At 42.8% G+C, this 21,112-nt stretch overlaps 1 protein-coding gene across 3 annotated transcripts in view; it reads right to left on the bottom strand.

Moving 5' to 3' along the window:
- macrod1 (mono-ADP ribosylhydrolase 1) overlaps positions 1 to 21,112 on the bottom strand; it is a 130,220-nt gene that overhangs the window by 35,670 nt on the left and 73,438 nt on the right. For all 3 annotated transcript variants that reach the window (XM_034092878.2, XM_034092877.2, XM_034092879.2), the window contains one exon: positions 9,123 to 9,239. In XM_034092878.2, the coding sequence (XP_033948769.1) occupies positions 9,123 to 9,239 (117 nt within the window). The remainder of the gene's footprint in view (positions 1 to 9,122; positions 9,240 to 21,112) is intronic.

Genomic DNA, 21,112 nt, shown 5'->3' with positions numbered 1-21,112 from the left:
ACCTTGTTGAGTCGGGACTCCACCTGTTAAATTCTGGTTGATCGGTGATCTTCGAGATAAGCTCGTCTGGCAATACGGGAGCTACAATATCCCATAGTGAGACATCGAACGGAGTGTTATGAATAGGGTTGGGTACCGAGAACCGGTTCCGGTTCGGAACCGGTTCCAACATTTCGATTCCAACGGCATCATTTAGAAATGTGAATTTCGGTTCCGCTTTTCGATTCCTGAGGAAATGTTTCTCGCCGCTCTCCGTAGCCTACTGCATGACTGCAGCGGGGCGGGACATTTCCTACAGTGTAACCTGAGACCAGGGCCGGCCCGTTGCACTGGCATTATAGATGTTCGGCTAGGGCGCCAGATCTGTGGAGGCGCTGCGCTGCCAGCTCTGGGAGAAAAAAAAAATGTTTTGACCGTTGGGGCTCATCCTAATTTTCGGCCTTGATGTAACAACATTCATAATTAAGTAAATGTAACACCCTTTTCACCCCGGCTACACGTTTCATTTGCCCTGTACGATGGGCGCTGCAAGTGATTAAAATGGGGGATGTTGGCTTATCTGGCAACCGCAGCTCACAGCCAAAGTGCGAGTGAGCTAGGGAGAAAGGGAGGGCGCTGTTGTTATTAGCATCTGGTGCTAGCTGCTCTGACGGATATAAGAAGAAGATGTTTCTACAATGATGTGGAGGGAGAGTCCTCTCCAGTCATACTGAGAGGCTGATAACTACAGCTCAGTGAGGTAAAGGACTGTTTAGATAGTTCACTTTAGTCTAAGTTATCTCAGTGGGTCTCAAACGTTTTGATCTGATCACAATTTATGTAAACACATATTTCCAAGGCACTCTTTTATAATGATTGGGATAAAACAGGTTTGAAATCATTCCAATGTATACTATAGGACAGTAAACCAGACACATCGATTTAAACTGGAGAGATAAAAAAATATGCATAAATAAAATAGTAAAATAAGATATGAATGAACAACAAAAATAAAATGCGTTACATGTAGGCTATTTGTTATTTCATTATTAAAATGTAAACCGATCTTTTTCATATGGGTGTTTAGAGTTGTACCCCCTAGATCTAGTCTCTAGTAATTCTGCGTGTGCACCAGATTGAAGCATTTTACTTCAAAATGTTCAAACATTTCTTCCCGGTATGCCTGAGAAGGCAGATATGCTTGTTTTTCTCAACAAGAACTGTTTTTAAAAGTTGGACTGTTGCACTGTTGTAGCTTCAGTGGTTCTCAGGTTAAAGTTACATAGCAGTGAATATAAACAGACTGATTAATGTGAATATTACTTTAAACTAACCTGTGTAAAAGTTTCTCGAATAAATGTAATTTTTTTGGTGGAAGAAGCATGTATCATTTTTTTACCCTGCCCCTCAAAGAATCGGAATCGAGAACCGTTAAGAACCGGAATCGAAAAGTAGAATCGGAATCGGAATCGGAATCGTGGAAATTCAAACGATACCCAACCCTAGTTATGAATGAGAACTATAGGTTACTTACGTAACCCCATTCTCAGAGTAACATGAAGTGAGATGTCTCACCAGACGGCCCTCCTTACTATGGTGAAGCGAGAAGAGGTGCTTATTTTGAATGACGCATGCGTCTTGGCGTAAGCTACTTATAGGGGGTGATTTCCCCTGACGTTGATGTCAAGAATCACCGGCCAATCAGGATTGGCGTAATGAGATTGATGCTTCTGTTTGCTCCGCGATGAGGCGCATCCCATAGTGAGACATCTCACTTCATGTTACTCTGAAAACTGGGGTTACGTAAGTAACCTATAGTTTTATGTTGTCTATGTAACAGCAGCTATCATTCTGGTAGTTGCATACAGTGCAGAAATAAGCATGTAACGGCCTCATGTTATCATCCTGCTAGAGATAAAATATCTCCAAATTGAAATACATGTGTGCAGGTTGAGTGTGTACAGGTTGAGCTGGGAAGAGCCACGTCGTGTCGTCCTCCGGGGCGGCTCCACATTCGACTACGACCTCAGATCAGACGAGACAACCCGCTGAATTTAAGCATATTACTAAGCGGAGGAAAAGAAACTAACCAGGATTCCCTCAGTAGCGGAGAGCGAAGAGGGAAGAGCCCAGCGCCGAATCCCCGTCCGACGGGCGGATTGGGGAAATATGGCGTATGGAAGGTGTACAGGTTGAGTGTGCAGCACGTTGGTTTATGATATGTAAAGCAGAGATTTAAAACTGCCTATGGAAGAACATGAATGCAGAGGCCATGCATATCAGTGAAGTATTGTGTCGTTGTTTCTATGTGTGAGGCCTTTTGACTCTTACCCTGCAGACCGTGTTTCCATAGAGAAATGTCCTCAGATCAAACAAAGATACTCTGTGCTATGATTTAATTTTAGCCTTATTGTACTGACTCTAATTTAACTTTGCTGATTTCTCAATGGATGTTTGATTATTTCTCCTGTTTCTCTTTTGATGCTTACAGAGATGTTTAAGCAAAAACTAAATCTGCAACCAGCCTTGGATGTTATATAGATTTCTGGCTTTTCACTGAATGAAGGATTCCTTTTGTACAGCACTGCCTTTTAAACTACTAACATTGTGTAACCGATTACATGTATGTGTTCCAGTATAATGCTCTTCCTGTTTCTTCTGAAAAAATCATATGTTCATACTCAACATCCATGAATATACATTTTTATACAACTAATTATTTCCATTCTCAAGTTTCATCATCAAAATGTATCTAAAGTATTACAAGTCTAAGAAGTCACCAATGGGGCAGATATTGTTTTTCATTTTAGTATAAGACATATATTGATACTTTTAAAGCACACAACAAAAATGCCCTGTCAACAAAGGAGGCAAAGAAGGTAAAGAATGAGTGATAGAAAACATTTTATTTTAATAAGCTACATCAATAAGTGATACAACCTGAATACTTATTAACACTCCCAGGGGTTTTACTCTACCGTAGCCCTGATATCAGTGTTGCTAGTTGTTGGGGATCCTTACAGTTGGTTTTTTTGCTTTGCAGAGGCTAGCATTATCTTCTTGTTCATATCAAAATCTACTGTCACAAAATATGTTTTAACATCTCCACTGTGCAGATATTTGAAAAGAATGCAGGGTGTCCTGTGTTGTTGGTGGCTCTGAGTAAAACATACATAGATCCAGGGTGGAAAAAAGGTCAATACTTGAAATCTACTGCTTTAAAGTAGCTAGTAATAACAGCTGTTCAATACATGTAATGTTAAAAGTACCATTAATCTCTCTGGGGATGCTGATGTAAATAACTACCAAAGGCTTCTAAAAATGGAGATGATTTTTGGTGCAATAAACTCGGTCCACATGGATGCACCTCTTTTATTTCCCTACAGCCAACCTGATTAAAATATTTGCATAAAAATGTAATAAATGTATGTGTGAGAAATATAATTTAAAGTATGGCGGAGAGTGTGCAAAAGCTTCTTCCTTTTAGTTTTCTTTTCAGGCTGACACGTTCTATCAGTCTCATTGAAAAGTCTTCCCACAGCCTTTTTCTTTTATGTCAGTGTCCTCTGTCAGACAGCTCTTCTCCTCACAAAGTGCTCATGTCCTCTGTGGGTTTATCCTGTTTTCCAGTTGCGGAATATGTGGTTTCTCTCAGATCGATTAGAATAAGATAGTAAGATGCTTATTCCACTAATGAAAAACAAAGTCTGACCTAATTATAACACAAAAGCTTCTTTCTGACAGATGACATTAAGACACTTTTATAGAACTACTGCTACACTTGTTTTATTAAGGCCCCATCACGCTGCACAATAAACAAACGGGCTGAACAATGAAATTAAAGGAAACAAAGTGATGGTAAAAATAACAGACAGGTAAGACAAGGAAGGGAGGGGGTGAGAAGCAAAGTCAATTTGTACTGGAGTGCAGCTCAAACTATATTCATCACCTGATTTGCTATGCACATTTACACTGCAAAGAGGCAGAGTGAGAAAGGTGTGTGTGTGTGTGTGTGTGAGTGCGTGTGTGTGTGTGTGTGTGTGAGTGCGTGTGTGTGTGTGTGTGTGTGTGTGTGTGTGTGTGTGTGTGTGTGTGTGTGTGTGTGTGTGTGTGTGTGTGTGTGTGTGTGTGTGTGTGTGTGTGTGTGCTCTCCCTCATAAGTGGCCGTCACACTGGCTTGAGTCTTAACAGAACTTGACTGAGTGCCATCCGGTGACACCCGCCCCGGGTTTTCTCTTTTTGTGTGCCATTCCAGCTTTTTCCCTGCCAATTGTCATTACCCCTCTTTCTGGCTCCGTCCTCCCCTCCCTCCCCTCCCTCTCCTCCCTCTCCTCCCCCTTTGGCCTCTCTGCATTTTTACCTGGGAGGCCACGAGTCGCTGCTCCTGCTTTTCATTCTTAACGGCCATCCTTCCAAGCGTCCATCCTCTCCCCTCCCCTTTCTCTCTCTTTTTCTCTCTCCTCGTACCTCCATCTGTCCCATGCCTTTCTTTATCTGCCTTTAAAGCAGAAGGCAGGAAAAAGGCTAGCTGGTCCTTTGTGCGCCCGGCCTCAGTTTGTGCTCAGCCAAGCGGACACAGCTCTTAAATCCAGACCCGGGCCTTTGGCACAAAAGGAAGGCTCAGGTATTGTAAAGGCCCCTACGGCTCTCCCTATCTCTTTCTACCTTTCTCTGAAAAAGACAGAGGGCCAGTTATTCTAACAGGAGGATAAGAGGGGACAAAATGGGGGGGGGAACAAGATGCCGATGCTAAAAGGAGCGAACATAATTCTCTTCATCAGAGAAGCAGCAGCAAAGACTTTCTTTACTCCCTCACTAAAACTCTCTTTCCCTAAGCATAGCAACACTGGAGCTTTTTTTGTATCCCCATTTTCTCCTTCAAGGCGAATGAATTAACTAAATGAATTAACACCAGGGCTGCTGTGATCATCATCATCATCGCGCTTCTCCTCATCAGCAGCAGCAGCTTTGACGAAGCTTTTTAACACCTACAAGGATCACACTGCTGACGCCGAGGCAGGAAGAAGCAAAGATGTCGACAACCTTGTCACAAAAACAAAAAAAAGGAGGAAGAAAAACTCTCAACTAGCAAGGTATCACAGTCTGAGTGCTACAGTCTTCAGCCCAGAGCCTTGTCAAGTCTCTCGGCACTACTAAAGAAACCTCACTGCTGATGATGATAGGAAAAGTGGAGGAAGGGGGGGGAGCAGGTGAGACGGGGAAGGGAAGGAAAGGTGGGTAAAGACAAGAGTCAGATACAAGAGAGAAAGAAGAAGAAGGGAGAGAAAAGGTGAAGAGGTAGAAAGGTGAGGAAGAGGATGAGAAGAACAGGAGGAAAGAAGGTGTTTAAGTTGTTGATCACGTCTTGAGAGAAAGAAAAACAGACAAGAGAGAGTGACAGGGCGACAGAGGAAGCAGAGAGGTATCGGAGGAGAGGAGGGGGGGAGTCGAGGAGGCTGCAGTGAGGATTTTAATTAGTAGTAATTGGCCACCGAGGGAACAGAAACTGGGAGATGTGAGGCAGGAGAGGGAAGAGAAGGAGCATAACAGCAGTTTCTGACAGAGTGATATCTCTCTTGCTTTGTACCTCTCTATTTCCTTTAGCACTTTCTCTTCCTGTGCCTTTCCATCTCCATCTTGTTTTCCCTCCAACTATTTCCACCTCCAACTGCGCTTACTCCCCAAACAGCGTCCTTCGCTGTCTACCAATTTCCACCCAAAATACCAGACACTGCAAACAGAAAGCATTTGGGGCAACATTTAAGCAATATGTGCAATTAAGTGTTGCCCATTTAACTGAGCTACTGAAATCCAGACAAAGAAATGTGACTGCAAAGGTGTACCGCTTTGTGGTTAGGGTTCTTTTTTTGTTTCATATTTTATTCATTACAGTATTCCAAATCATCTCAAAGCTACTAAAATAAACATGTTTTTGTTATGTTTGACATGTCTCAATCAAGGCTCAAATATAATTTACTTTTATCCTGGCCCCAACTTTCTGTTTTGGTTATTTTTCACCGCTCTCATCGGCATTGTTTTCAGCTGCAGCTGGCAGCTTGTTAGGTAAAAGGGTTTGTAAATCCTACTCTAGTCTACCTGCTCAGCACACACACAAAGAAAGGGACTAGCTGGTAAACATAGCGGAGCATTTCGCAGCTGAGATATTTTTCTAAGGACCAAAAACAAAGCTTAGAGAACGGATATAGCTCTGTAAGACCTATTTTAAGTGCCAAACATATAATACATCTGTATTACCTTGGAAACATATTAAGCTGTGCAGCTGACTGCCTTGAGAACTTTATGTCTAATACTTCTTATGCACTGTATTTGTAGACCTGTGATGGTTCAGTTCCTCTCCAGAATAAAAATGAAATGTTGTCAAGGTTGTAAGTCTGCATTGACGTCACTAACGCAGAGTGCTGCCTTCACTGGATGTGAATACAAATCTGACCTTATGTTGTCCCTCTCTTTGTCTTTACCCCGGCCCCTGACACCTCCCCTCTGAAGTTGTCTCGGTGTGTTGTATATGTGTTCGTTGGGGAGCGAGGGCCGCATTGGGAACACGTTCACAGGGTTACAGCTGTGTTAATCGGTACACAGGTGAGCTTTGGGGCTCCGGGTCGCCTGGACAACACTTACGGCCCACACTCCCCTGTCTGGAAACCACAAAACACACAAGAGCGCACGCCTACACATGTGCACATCTTACAGCACGCAGCTGGCTCGAAAGTGATCTGAGGAAGTCCTTCTCATTAGAGGTGCTTATTTGCTCCAAAGTTGACATCTTGCTGATCTAGCTGCCTTCATGTGTTGGTTATCACGTGAGTTTAGGCAGGGCCTGCTTGAAATTTCCCAGCTGTCATTTGTCAACATCCCCAAATTGCATGTGACTCTTTCTAAACAGCAGCGGTAGTGTGCCGCGCACCCCGGGTGTTGCTAGGTTACGATAGTGGAATGCTGCTGTCTAAGTGGCTGCGGGATCGTCTGCGGACACCTTGCACGGAGGGCTGACAGAGGGTCCTCGGGACCATTTGGCAAATTCTGAGTCACACGCTCTTTAAATTCCACATCTGGTGGCAAGCCCATACAAATCAAGATCAAAGTGTTGGCTCTGAGATTGGACCTGTCTCTCAACCTCCCTGCCTCGCTCCTGTCGAGTTTCATTTTAATGTATTTCTCTTATCCACGGCGGTGCACAGCCTTCACACAGTCCTCTGCCTGCTTTGTTATCCCTCCTCTGCTTTCCCTGTGTTGTTGCTGTCTCGCCTTGTGCCCCCCTGCTGAGAGGTAATCAAGCCCTGTTGTGAGTGTTTAAGCATCGGAGCAGACGCATGTTGAATTATTCTTGGGACTTAATATTTTGTCTGAGCGGAGAGAGCCAGTCTCCATACCGCATGCTGGGTAACAGCCACGTACACATGAATGCACACACACCCACACACACACCGTTAGTCAGTCAGTGAGTCGGAAAGATAGTCAGTCACACAGATGTCCAGCTGACAGATAGTTACAGGTAGGTGAGTGATGGGACCTGACAGGCAATCAACACACTGAGTGTACTGCACTCGTATGCAGGTAAACTCAGTATTCACACTACCAGATCACGTGCATCAACATTAGAGAGATACAAATGCACATATAGGGACACATGTGACGAGCAGCAGCAGCATCCCCTCCAGGTATTTGTATTACAGTTAACACCCACAGAGTTAACCAATAAAAGCAGAACAGACAATGTAAGATCTCATCTCCTCACTAATTCCCTCTTTTTAGCTACCCTCACATCCGTCCCCTCCACCATGCCGCTTCGTTTTATTTGTATTTCTTTCATCACTCTCCCACTGTATGCTTATCTATGTCTTCTACTCCTGCTCTCGGTTCTGCCTTGAGTTGGCATTTATCAACGCCTCTCTTAACTTCTTTTCCTTTCCTTGTTTCGCTGTGATCTCAAACTCTCCATGGAACCATAAGCTGATATCACACAGACTCAGTTTTACTTTAATCTTTCTCAAACACACACCCACGAAACACACACCTGGGTGGTCATTATATAATACTCAATTTCGTGACAGCATATTTGCAATACCTTTTGGTGCTGTGTGTGTGTGTGTGTGCCGTTACAGTGGTTGACATTAGCATGGTTAGCTTCTTACAAAAGATAACGTTTAATGTTTATAATTAAGGGGGAGGAGGTGGTTCTATGTCAGTGTCATAGGAACTCTTTGAACCGTCACACTTTGCATTTGGCAAGTAAAGTTCTGAGTGTAACTATTTCAAAGACTTAAATTATAGAAAATCCATCACGTTAGAATGATGTACTCCATTTATTTAGCATTGCACTCTATTAACGCTGTCAGACTCACAATGGACATTTAGGAAAAGTATCAAAATCAATACAGCAGAAACTGAGATTGTGGCTGTGTTCCAACAGCTGCTCTAACAAAGAATATACTGTTGCATGCAATATGCAGATAAAAAACTTCCTCCGAACATTGTGCCTTGAACCTTGAGGCTCTTGCTCCTACATCCTCTCTGCAAATAATTGTGGGTAAGAAGAGCCAGAAAAGCTAGTATTATACAGCAGGACATCCTGGTATTTCAACCATACATTTCAAGCACCTACATTTCCAATTGAAGAAATCCAATGTAAGTTTTACCCCCTAAATATTAACCATGATTGATATTATCAGGGCGATCCCGTTAACAGCTTCACAGATTCAAAACTGAATCATTGAACCCCTCACATCAATCTGGGACCAACATCAGTACCGTTAAAAGGTCCCAGATCAGATATCTCCTCTGATTTTTGGTGGGATGAATGGAGGATAAATCTGCCCGAAACTGCTAGTCAGAGCCTGGCTTTTGGAGGAATTCTGCCATGTTGAAATGTCCTGGGTTCTCTCATAAAAAGAGATTGGAAGATTAGAAGTCAGGGAAGGTGAGGCAGTTTTTGGAACTAAAACACCTTGGAAAGCTTTTTCTGTCATGTTGAATCTTCAGTTTCGTCACATTAAACATGGCGCAATAGAGTGCCACTTAATAATTGAGTGCCATACTTTTATTTACCTTTGTTTTACCTTTACGCTTTCCTACACATTCACACGGAGGTAGCTAGAAGTCACACAAACACACTTTGTACTCACACTTTGCTGGAAGGCCGTAGCCACACGTGATCTTGGCCTCTCCGGTCTCGCAGCCGTGAAGAGACGCACACTCCTGTTTCAGCATTGGCCCTGCAGCGCGGTGGATCGCCCCGTCCACTGGAGAGGAGAGGACAGGAGATTCAGAGAGTTGGCCTACTTAAGTGAATCCTCTTCAATTTGACCACTTAGGGTAAATGTTTGAAGTGCAGCAAACACATTTACAGGTGTGAAAGCTTAGTGCAGAAAGGAGCTGGATAATGTGAGTATTAATGGCTGAATTTCCTGTCTTCTGCAGGTTGCTAACTTTTCACCCCAAATCCTTCTTTCTTCTTCCGTCTAATTAATCAAAGTCTCTCTGTGTGTCAGTCTATTTAATGGATTTAATGGCCACTGCCTTGGTTAATTACTCCACTTAATGTGTTATTAAGGACTCAGCTGACTTTTACTTTTTGGTCAATTAGTCTTTATTAAATAATTACATTTTCATAAATCTGTATCTATCTTTGATCCACACCACATCTAAAGACCGTGACTGTGTTCATTTCCAGAAGGGCAATGACGCAGGATAAGCAATTTTGCAGATGTGTCAATTACCAGTTTCAGTCACAATCCGTGCACCCCTTGCAGTGAGACGCATTTCCCTCAAAGTTAATATTTAAACTATCTGCATCTCAACAGCTGTGTTTTTGTGGTTCACAGCATTATGGCCTCTAGAAAGCAGCATAGAACTTTAATGAAATTACACTTGAAGCAAATTCAGAGAAAAATAGAAAGAACAGATATGAATGCTATATCGCAAGAAAGAATTCACCATTAAGAAACAAATCTTCAAAGCAATAGAAAACAGGATTTCACTCTTTGTAATGAAGACAGATATTGGAAACATCTCAAATCATTTTTATATTTTACGAAGGAAGGAAAAGAGGGAAAAGATGCACATTTATGATTATGAAATACACATCATAGAAAGCAAGGAGTACTGAAAGATAGACTTTGAGTAAACAGATGATGAGTTCCCCTCTTCTCAGATTTGGTTGTAGAAACAGAAGTCTGGATCAAAATACTTTATAAGAAAACTTATCTTAAAGTTTTTCATCTGGCATTTTAGGCCATTTTATGTATGAAAGTCAGAGCTGACAAGAAAGTGACAAGAGATTTGAATGGGGAGTGACATCCAAAACAGTGGGGACATTACACCGTAGATGTCAGACCACCAGCCCTCTTTTTTAAATGTATTTTTAGCCAGCTCCAATTAGGCCCCATTGAAAACATCTTTATCAGTTTAATTGCGTATAACTTGGAATATTTTAACCTCTTTACCTTGAAATCAAACATCTCTTTCTGAGAGGGAATTTAAGCTGTTATCAATGCTCTCTTTAAAGCTACCAGACTCCTTTGGCAAAAACAGTCATTTTAGGTCAAAGGACGCTGCTTTGCTTATGTTTTTGTTTCACATTGTTGAATGCAAACTATCCATTAAAAACACCAAAGTCAGTGCCTGTTACCCTGTCTGCTTCTCTGAACTGGGGGTGTTACAATTGAATACGGCTGTGGATAAGTACCTCCTACCATCCCATTTCAAAACTCAAAATGATCCCTTTAAACCTCTATAAGCCACCAGGGCCCCTGAGGATACTAATGAAATTGTTACCAAGATTGCAAAATGTTCATCTGAATGTAGCTGCAAAATGTCCACCACCAACATATTCTATTTGTCTTCCCTGTAAAATGTATTCAAAAATACATCTATGCCTAACAGCTAAAGAATGAATAGTTTATATGGTTATCGTTGTGCATATAAAGCACAAGGGTTCGGTTTGGATCTTCCTCTTGGTTAAAGCTGAATACAATGTGTTCACTCTCTATTAATATTTAACCATAAACACGATCTTTCCCTAACTTTAACCAAAGTACTTTTACTTGTATTATCCATAACCACAGGCAAGACTCTGGATGTGAATGCTCACATCCTGCATGGAGTCAAAGTTGTGAGCGTTGTGCGTCCACTCTCGCCCCTGACCGACACAATACAACTTGCATGCATAAATGGAGTGCTTCCTACATTTGAAAACGTTGCAGCTAAACATTATTCTGGCAACAATTGAGTTTCCCTGTCAAAATAAATCAGTAGCTTATACTGTAAATGCCATAGGTTTAAACACTATCTTCACCATCACCAGCATTGTGTCCAGGTAAGATCCTGGCTGGAGACTCTTCACACTATTCTTTTTAATGTAAGAGTCTGGTGTTAATAATTCAGTTAACCCAGAATAAAACACATCTGTCAGGAATGAGTTTGTCAAGGCACTGTGAGACTTGTCAGCACTTGGTGAAAATAGTACAATAACACCCATCCATATGTCACAGCTCAGCGTGTTGGCCTGTGGCTCTTATCTCTGCCTTGCCGTATACGGACCAGCTGTTGCAGTGATGTGTTCCTCTAAACCGAGTATCTCTGGGCGGGGGTCTAGTGTTATCCGAACGTTATTGTGTTAAGATGGCATATCGCATGCCGGGCTAAGCCATAGTGTGCCATGTCATGCTGTGCAACGTTGAACTGGGCCACACTGAGCTAAGCACAAGTGTGAGGTTGCGAAAGACGAGCTCTGAACACTGGCTACCTCCTCAGGGTGCACAGAAACAAGCTCAGATACCATGCTCACGCTGTGTGTGTCACCTCAAGGACTGTTCTCACACACACACACACACACACACACACACACACACACACACACACACACACACACACACACACACACACACACCACACACACACACACACACACACACACACACACACACACACACACACACACACACACACACACACACACACACACACACACACACACCACACACACACACACCACACACACCACACTCTAAGCATCCCTACTCTGAAATAAATTACAAGTTTTATAATACGTATAGCTTGAAAAGAGAAGGAGTGGAGGGAGGGTGAATAAGGGAGAGAGCAGCAGATGTAAAAATAGTCTGAAGGGAGATAAGGAAACAGGCAGAAAAACAGAATCAAAAGAAAAATAAATGGAAATTGAACTCAAACGTAATTATCAACAATACCCTTTCTTTTTGTCATGCTTTGTGTTTTTGCATGTGTGTGTGTTTAATGGTGCAAACATCTCTTCATAGGCCCAAACATACATGTTTGTGTGGTTGCCAATACACACAATATGAAGCATGTACACCTACACAACAACACACTTAAAAGCTCATATGCGTGTGTGCACATACAGCTAAACGTGAGATTAAGTAACACGTGTCCCGGCACAGAAAATCAGTTTGAAAGAAAATGAATGACCATAAAAGACGGCTGAACAGTTATCCCTGCATGTGGCGTTTCTGCATTTTACTTTAGCAATTGTGTTTCTCAGTATGACTCTCGACTCTCAGTTAATAAGTGTTTTGTTTACAGTAGGAACATTGCACTGACCCAATTATAAATGATTTGTTCTTATAATACAAATTAACTATGCTTAGCCTTCAGGATTAGGAACAAAACATAATGGGAATTATCACGGTTTGGGTTAAACTTAAGACTTTGTTATGGTTTTGGGACCTTTGTCCTCATGGTTACAATAATAAGCACATGAGGTTCAGGAACAGCTGTGGTCATACTTTAAATACAACGGTTCTTCTTAAGAGAGTTTCACTTTAGCCTTTGTTATTCTGTTTGAGGGGAGAAAGAACAAACTACTCTCTCTCCTGACACAGTCTGAACCTGGAGAGCAGGGGTAACAAATAACCATACACCTATTCAATCTCACCGTGACTCTCTTCTTCTTTAATATAAAGGGCTGTGCCTCTAACTACATTCACTGAAGACAGCCCATGTTACCTTTCAGACTGCGGTTACTTCAGGCTCTGTGGGAGCTGGTGTAATAGCTCAGCATGAGCACTGCACGCTACTGAGTAGATTCACACACTGTTCCGTAACTTCAATGTGGTCCGAAATAGGAAGGGGGGATTCAAGACCAGAGGGGGGTGAACATTAAAGATCGTTTGAAGTAAGGCTGCACCAGCAGTTCATGGCTGGCACACATGCAGGTGTATTAGTGCTAGAATTATGATTCATGAAATATTTAACTATGTGAAATTAATAACAAGGGAGAATTAAGAAATAGGGATGGCAGGGTAATTTTTCGCCAATTATGACAGCACTACAGGCTGACTCAATACTTGCAAAACTAACATATACCTTTCAGCTGTACTTTAGTTTTAAGTGCAAATACGCAAAACTTAGCCCAATAACATTCTGAACCATGACGATGAACATGGTAAACTATGGAGTATATTAACACTGTTACTTTGATTATGTTAGCATGCTGATAATAGCATGTGGCTAAGAGACTAATGTGCCTCATAACAGCAAAGAAAAGTGTACATGCTACAGTTTTTTTGGAGAAATATTTTTGGTATCTATTTAAAAGTGGGGTAGGTAAGTTTGAGGAACCGGCTCGAGATACACTTTTTGTTATATTCCATGGAATGCTCTTAACATCCCGATAGCAATGAATATCTTAAGTGCTTTGACAAAAAATCCATACAAAAATGTCATCTGTGGAAGCCGTAGTCCTGAAAAAGCACGACCAATCATTTTAGCCGGCCCGGCTAAAATAACTAAAGGTTACTTACGTAACCCCAGGACTCAGAGTAACATGAAGTGAGATGTCTCACTATGGGATGCGCCTCATCGCGGAGCAAACAGAAGCATCAATCTCATTACGCCAATCCTGATTGGCTGGTGATCTTGACGTCAGCGTCAGGGAATTCACCCCCTATAAGTAGCTTGCGCCACCCACGACGCATGCGTCATTCAAAATAAGCACCTCTTCTCGCTTCACCATAGCAAGGAGGGCCGTCTGGTGAGACATCTCACTACATGTTACTCTGAGAACTGGGGTTACGTAAGTAACCTATAGTTCTCATTCATAACACTCCGTTTGATGTCTCACTATGGGAAATTGTAGCTCCCGTATTGTCAGACGAGCTTATCTCGAAAATCACCAAACCAACCAGAACTTAACAGGTAGAGTCCCGACTCAACAAGGTGCCCAGCACTGCTTGAGTCACACCGGGAGCAGAACGTCCAGCCTGTTAAGAGGCGGACAAAAGTGAGCGGCGAGGACCAGCTCGCCGCTGCACCAATGTCTTGGATGGGAGACATCCTGGACAGAGCCCAGGATGCAGCCAGACCCTGAGTCGAAAGAGCTCGCGGACCCGAGGGTGCCTGCGAACTCTGACTCGTATGGGCCCCAAAGCAATTGCTTCCACAAACCAGTGGGAGAGCCGTTGCTTCCCACACGGAAAGAAAGTATATGAACATATATGCCAATATATGGCAAATATATGCAGAATATATGTTGCATATATGTCATATTCAGGTTCATATATGTTCATATATGTGCATATGTGTGGATTAATAGGAGATATATGTGTCATATATAGCTCATATATTTCCACATATATGCCAAAGTCAGGTTCATATATTTGCATATATCTCCTACATAATGCCTCATATATAGCTCATATATCTGTCTTTTTGCATATATGTCATACAGAATGCCTACATGTATATAGGTCTTTGCAAGGTAATGTGGTAATGTGCATATTATTCCAAAGTTCTATATAACTACATGAATTAATCATTGTACTTATTTCCATTCAATGCAGATTGAGGTTTGCGGATTGCCCAAGACAATTCAATGTATAAATACGATATTGTTTGATTACGGTATGTTTTATTGTATGAAGCAACATTTTTAGTTTAGTTATTTCACCCAGGACCAGAACCGGATGTTTATATCCGCTCGACGTCAGCTGATCAGTTTAAGATTAGTAAATTATTAAATATTTGATAATTGTACATTATTGTTAAAAAGTGAACGCGTTAATAACGCGTTTTTTTTAACGCCACTAATTATTTTAACGCGATTAACGCATACATATTTTTTTTTCCTCGGCCGCCCCGTAGTTTCAGAGCGCATCGAGTTTAAAATACCATCTACAAGCTGATGCTGACAGCCCAACTTATATGTGCATATATGTGCAACCTATATGTGCAACCTATATGTGCATATACACTGCACCCATATATGCACATATATGTGTGTGCATATATGGATATATATATATGTACATATATGTTCAGAGACATATATGTAGGGGTCCAATTTAATATATGTGACATATATTAAAAATATATATGTTCATATACTTTCTTTCCGTGTGGGTTAGTAACAGGCTTGCCCTTATAAGGGTTAGCCCAGGACACAAGGGGTTGGTCTGTCTCTGTACGTGCATAAAGCACGGGCTGGACACGGCAAATCTGGCCGTTGTTCCCCGGAGGAATACAGTGGCGGGTAGGATGCCTCAATGTCAAATGTGGTACCTGAACCAACCGCCTTAAGATAAAGGCAGGGTTGGGCTTCAACCACACTCTGTTTGCCCTGGGGCGAACTGAGTGCATGAAGACTGTACAGATAGTGCATGAGTGCCACTGGCTCGCTTGGCAGCTGCCAGGGTCAGCTTCATGTCACACTGTATTCAGATTGTACCACTCACGGGCCAGGCCCGTAGAGCCAAGCGCTCTGGGTGTGGGTGAAAGATCGCCCCCACCCGCTTGGGACAGTATGTCCCTGCGTAGTGGGAGCTGCCACGGCTGCCCGCACAGCAGCTGATATATCTCCGCTAGCCAGTACATAGCTGGCCAGTGCGGAGCTATCAGGATAAGTGTGTGGCGTTGCTCTCTCACTCTGGCCAGAGTTGGGGGTATCAGAGCCAGGGGTGGGAACGCGTACAGAAGGCCCGGGGGCCAATCGTGCACGAGTGCATCCACGCCTAACGGTGCATTTAGATCGCGCATCGAAAAGAACAGCTGACACTGAGCATTGTCTTTCGATGCGAACAGATCCACCGCGGCTCTGCCGTAACGCACCCACAGCTGGCTCACAATCCTTGGATGTAGAGTCCAGTCTGCATACAGTGGTGCACCTCTGGACAGTAGATCTGCCCCGAGGTTCATCACTCTCAGAGAGAGGAGACGTCTACCGCTCCATAGGATCAGTTTGCGCGCCAGTGTGTGTAACTGGAGTGAACGCAAACCCCCTTGGCGGTTAATATACGATAGTGTGGTCGTATTGTCTGTCCTCACGAGGACGTGATGTCCCCTGAGGAAAGGCAGAAAGCGTTTTAGGGTGAGAAACACCGCAAAAAGCTCCAGGTAATTTATGTGCGCCGTGTCTGTGCCCGAGATCTTCAACCCGCAGCCGCAGAGTCGAGCCACCGAGTCCCTGACTCCTCTGGTGTGAGGGAGAGAGGCGTCCATCTTGTTCGCCTCGTGGCGTGGAGAGGACCCGCTCTCAACAGGTAAGTTGGGAGAAAAAGGAGTTCCCACCCTGTCCTTAATCCAGAGAAAAGGACGGTGTGGGTCTTTTATTCCCGGAGAATACTGACTGGTGTGACAGTATGCTCCTTTAATCCTTTCCTCCTCCGTGGGGAAGAGAAAAGAAAAAGCTTCCTCGCTACCGTGGTGTCGATAGTGAGGGAGCGAGCTAGCAACAGGTGTGCTGCTAGCTTGAAAAAATCAGACCTACCTTACTTTCCGGGGAAAGAGAATGGCGAGGTCGATTTCAATACTAACTGGCGTTAGTATTACCGTCTTCCTGCAAAGCAGAAGGAGTAGCCGGCGAGCGCCCGTCGACCGAAATGGTTATATTTCGGTTCAGTCTGTGGACCGTTAAGCTTGTCCGGCTACGATAGAGATGTGCTCTGAAGCGAGAAGAGGTGTTTGAATGACGCATGCGTCGTGGCGCAAGCTACTTATAGGGGGTGAATTCCCTGACGCTGACGTCAAAATCACCAGTCAATCAGGATTGGCGTAATGAGATTGATGCTTCTGTTTGGTCCGCGATGAGGCGCATCCCATAGTGAGACATCGAACGGAGTGTTATGAATGAGAATTGGATGGCCTACCTGCCTGTCAGCCTTCCATCTGTGCACAAACTTATCTCGTGCCCTCATTGGTCATGTGCGCGTTCGTGTGTGTTGGAGGAGGGGCTCTGTAAGGAAGTGGCAGATTTTTTCTGCCACGGTTGTGTATTTTCAAATTCTAGCGCACTCGAGCTGGTTTCTCCAAAATTACCTACCCCACCTTTAACTACAGAAACAGAAAGTGAGTATTTTCTTGTAAAGTGCATCTCTAATGAGATAATTAGAATTTTAAAGATATGTTTGTGTTATTTACTGAAATCCATTTCCCTTTAGAGATAATAAGTCAGACTGATATTGGCTCACTATACAATGCTATACATTCATGGGTATTGATGTATTCCTCATTTAGACAGCAGGGACTGGGAAAGCCCAAACTAAATTAGCATCACTGCAGTGTCAAAGGATACTTGTTCACACTCCACTGAGTCCGGCGCATGCAAATGTTGTACCTGAACTACTCAACAATCAGCCATAATTGGCTACATCTAATGCCACCAAAAGACATCAACAGATTATAATGAATCGGCCATGAATTTACTTTATATAACTAGACACTAGGGCTATGCGATTATGGCAAAAATCATAATCACGATTATTTGGGTCAATAATTGATATCACGATTATTTTGACGATTATTCATTGACCATTTATTGAACTTTAAAACAAATAATATTTTACCAATAAACAAGATCAACAAATATTTTGGAGCGCACTTCCAAAACCATACTAAACATATATTATTAATATGATAAATACAAATAAATTAGACCAAAATAAATTAAATCAAATATGTTGCAGTGCACTGTCACAACCTACTGAAAACTCCTTAACATATAGCCAACATTTTGGTAAAACATATTCATTATTCCACTCAGTTAAACGTTGAAGGCTGGCCAACCGTCATGGTCCAGAAGTAACAGGAAATAAATGTTGAACTACAATTTAAGACCAAATAAAAATGTTTAGGCCACCATGGCAAATGCTGGTAGGGCTGCTCATGTCATCTCTTAAAGATTTTTTGCAAGAAACACCAGCCTGTTGACATGGTCTGGTTTCAGAGATGAGCGCAGACAGGTGACAAGCCACCTGTACTGAAGACCCTCTGCCACGCCCCGACACATGGGGTGACGCCGGCCAATCACAAAGCTTTGATGCGTTCAAGTGCATTATTCTGGCACAGGAAGATTATGTTACAGGACATTAACGATAAAACAGAATATTGTTTTTCTATTTTTAGACACATCTCGCGATCGACTGGTTGGGCACCCCTGGGCTAGACCATAGGTCCGTTGTGGTGGCAAAGTAGTCAGCTGAAGCCACATCTCTCTCAACTTCCCCACGGCATTTGTCATATAGTGCAGGCAGCGCAGAAATAATACCGAGACGGCATCGCGTCACGCTTGTCCAACGTGTTGACAAGTTGCTTGAAGCCCTGGTTGCTAACAGTGCTAATTGGGCACATATCTTTAGCGATGTGAAATGTAATGACAAAGTACTTTCAAATAGTGGAAATAGTTTTACCCTTCTTTTTAACGAGTTGCTCTTGTTCTGACCAGTGGCGTAGCCAGGAATTATTGTGTGGGTGGGCCTGGAGAAATGTAGGTGGGCCAGGGGGAGACATATTAAGCGTGGGGTCTGAGCTGAAACTTCATTAATGATTTTTTAATGCACTAATAGAACATAAGCATAAATTAGCAGTGAAAACAAAAAACATAGGCACGGCGGCCTCAGAATGTGTGTACAACTGACATCCACATAGGGATGGGTATCGTTAAGGCTTTAACGGTACTACTACTTTTATCGATAGCACTTATGCTTATGCTCCAGGTTCAGTACCAACCACATCATAAAGTACGCGGACGATACAACAGTGGTGGGACTCATCAGGGACAACAACAAACAGGCCTACAGGGAGGAGGTGAAACATCTGACAGACTGGTGTAACACCAACAACCTGATCCTGAATGTCGATAAAACAAAAGAGATTATTGTCGACTTCAGGAACAAAAAGCACTGTCACCCACAACTCCACATCAACGGCACAGCAGTGAAGACTACAGCCAGCACCATGTTCCTGGGGGTGCATATCACAAGCAGTCTGACCTGGTCCACTCAAACTACATCACTATTTAAGAAGGCACAGCAGCGCCTACACTTCCTGCACAGCTCCCCCCTCCCATCCTCAACACGTTCTACAGAGGAACCATAGAGAGCGTGCTGACCAGCGGCATCTCCATCTGGTCGAGAGACTGCAACGCCAAAGACTGGAAGTCTCTGCAGAGAGTGGTCAGGACAGCAGAGAAGATCATCGGAGTTTCTCTCCCTCCCATCAGAGACACCGCTCAGAAACGCTGCCTGACAAAAGCCCAGAACATGTTTAAAGACCCCACTCATCTTCACCATGCTCTGTTCTCCCTGCTGCCCTCCAGCAAGAGGCTCCGCAGCATTAAGAGCAAAACAGCCAGATTCTGCAATAGCTTTTCCACCCAAGCCATCAGACTGCTGAACAGCAAGTAGACCAGTAACATAAAGATTACATTATTATGTAAAGAGCACATATTTGTTATATAGTATGTCTATTTTATTTATATGTATAGTAAGTCTTTATATTTTAAATGCACACTTACACTTTAATTTTATCAGCACCACGTCACTATTATCTATTTATATGTACAATTTTAGCAAGTTTTTATATTGTCCTGTTCCTGCAGCCAGTACAACGAAATTTCGTTTTAATAGTACACTCTGTGTCTTGTTGAAATGACAATAAAGTATGTCTATGTCTTATCGATCCGGTCCTTTAACATTACTTTTATCGGTTATTTTGGAGAAAAAAATAAGGTAAACTAACTAAACAAATTGTGAACAAAACTAACATTGCTTTTTATTTAAATTAAATACATAATATTTCACATCAAAAGAAACAACAATGTTTTAACAAATCGTATTAAATAATGTGATGACAGAACTGTAAACAGAATAGCTGAAACTTTAACAAAATAAATAACTCAGTTACCTCTAATCATAACCCATGTTTGTATAATGTAGTTAACTCGGTGTGTTGCTGCTAGCATACATAACACCTGACGTGGAAACGTTACTCGTGGATGGGGCTACAGAGCTACTAAGAAAGTCCAACCCGGTGCATTCCTCCGTCTGGATGTGGAGCACTTTTGATAAATGTTTAGACACATTGCTCGTGTTACCGCCCTTAAATGCTAAACTCTTATTCCACTTTCGGTAACGAGTATTGTCCCCATTGACATGGCTATAGTTTAACCACACCTCGGAGCGCGTTCTCTCCGCCATATCCTCCGTGTGTGTGTGTGTGTGTGTTGCTGCATGTAGCGGCTGCGTGTGTGTAAACTGCACCGCCCCCTCGCACACAGACGGGGGATAGATATCTTAAACAGAGTTGGCGACACTTAAACTGCAATGTAATGTTTGTGTAGCAATAATACATACAACATATATCGGAGGCACAGGTTGTTTATCCTTGACAGTCGCACAGTGGGCACACACTGAGTGTTTTCATATTCAGCAAATGTGTACACGCTAAACTGCAGACCTCAAGAAGAAATAATACTTTCATTCACTCAAGGCAAAAGTTACTTTACTTACTATAAAAACTCACGGTAAAAAAATGCACTCCCTATTCCATTGTCATGAAGGTGGAATCTAACTATATCCAGAATAAGTTTTATTGGATCCAGGCTAGAAACATGTTTATTTCGGCTGTAAGTTGGGCATTTTAACATGGGGGTCTATGGGAATTGCTCCTTTTTGCATCCATCCCCTGTCGGCCACAAGGTGAACTGCAGTTTGTGGCACTTCCTTCTGGGCTTCCCGGTTCTGCGCTATGAAGCGCTGATTGGCTGTGGGTGGGCCAGACGTGCATGTGGGTGGGCCCAGGCCCACCCGGGCCCACCCACAGCTACGCCGCTAGTTCTGACATCTTCGCTCGCGCTGAACACTAACAA

This window comes from Pseudochaenichthys georgianus, chromosome 10 (assembly GCF_902827115.2).
Source record: "Pseudochaenichthys georgianus chromosome 10, fPseGeo1.2, whole genome shotgun sequence".
Lineage (NCBI taxonomy): Eukaryota > Metazoa > Chordata > Actinopteri > Perciformes > Channichthyidae > Pseudochaenichthys > Pseudochaenichthys georgianus.
The sequence above is the reverse complement of the archived record's forward strand: the minus strand, read 5'-3'. Positions and strand labels throughout refer to the sequence as shown.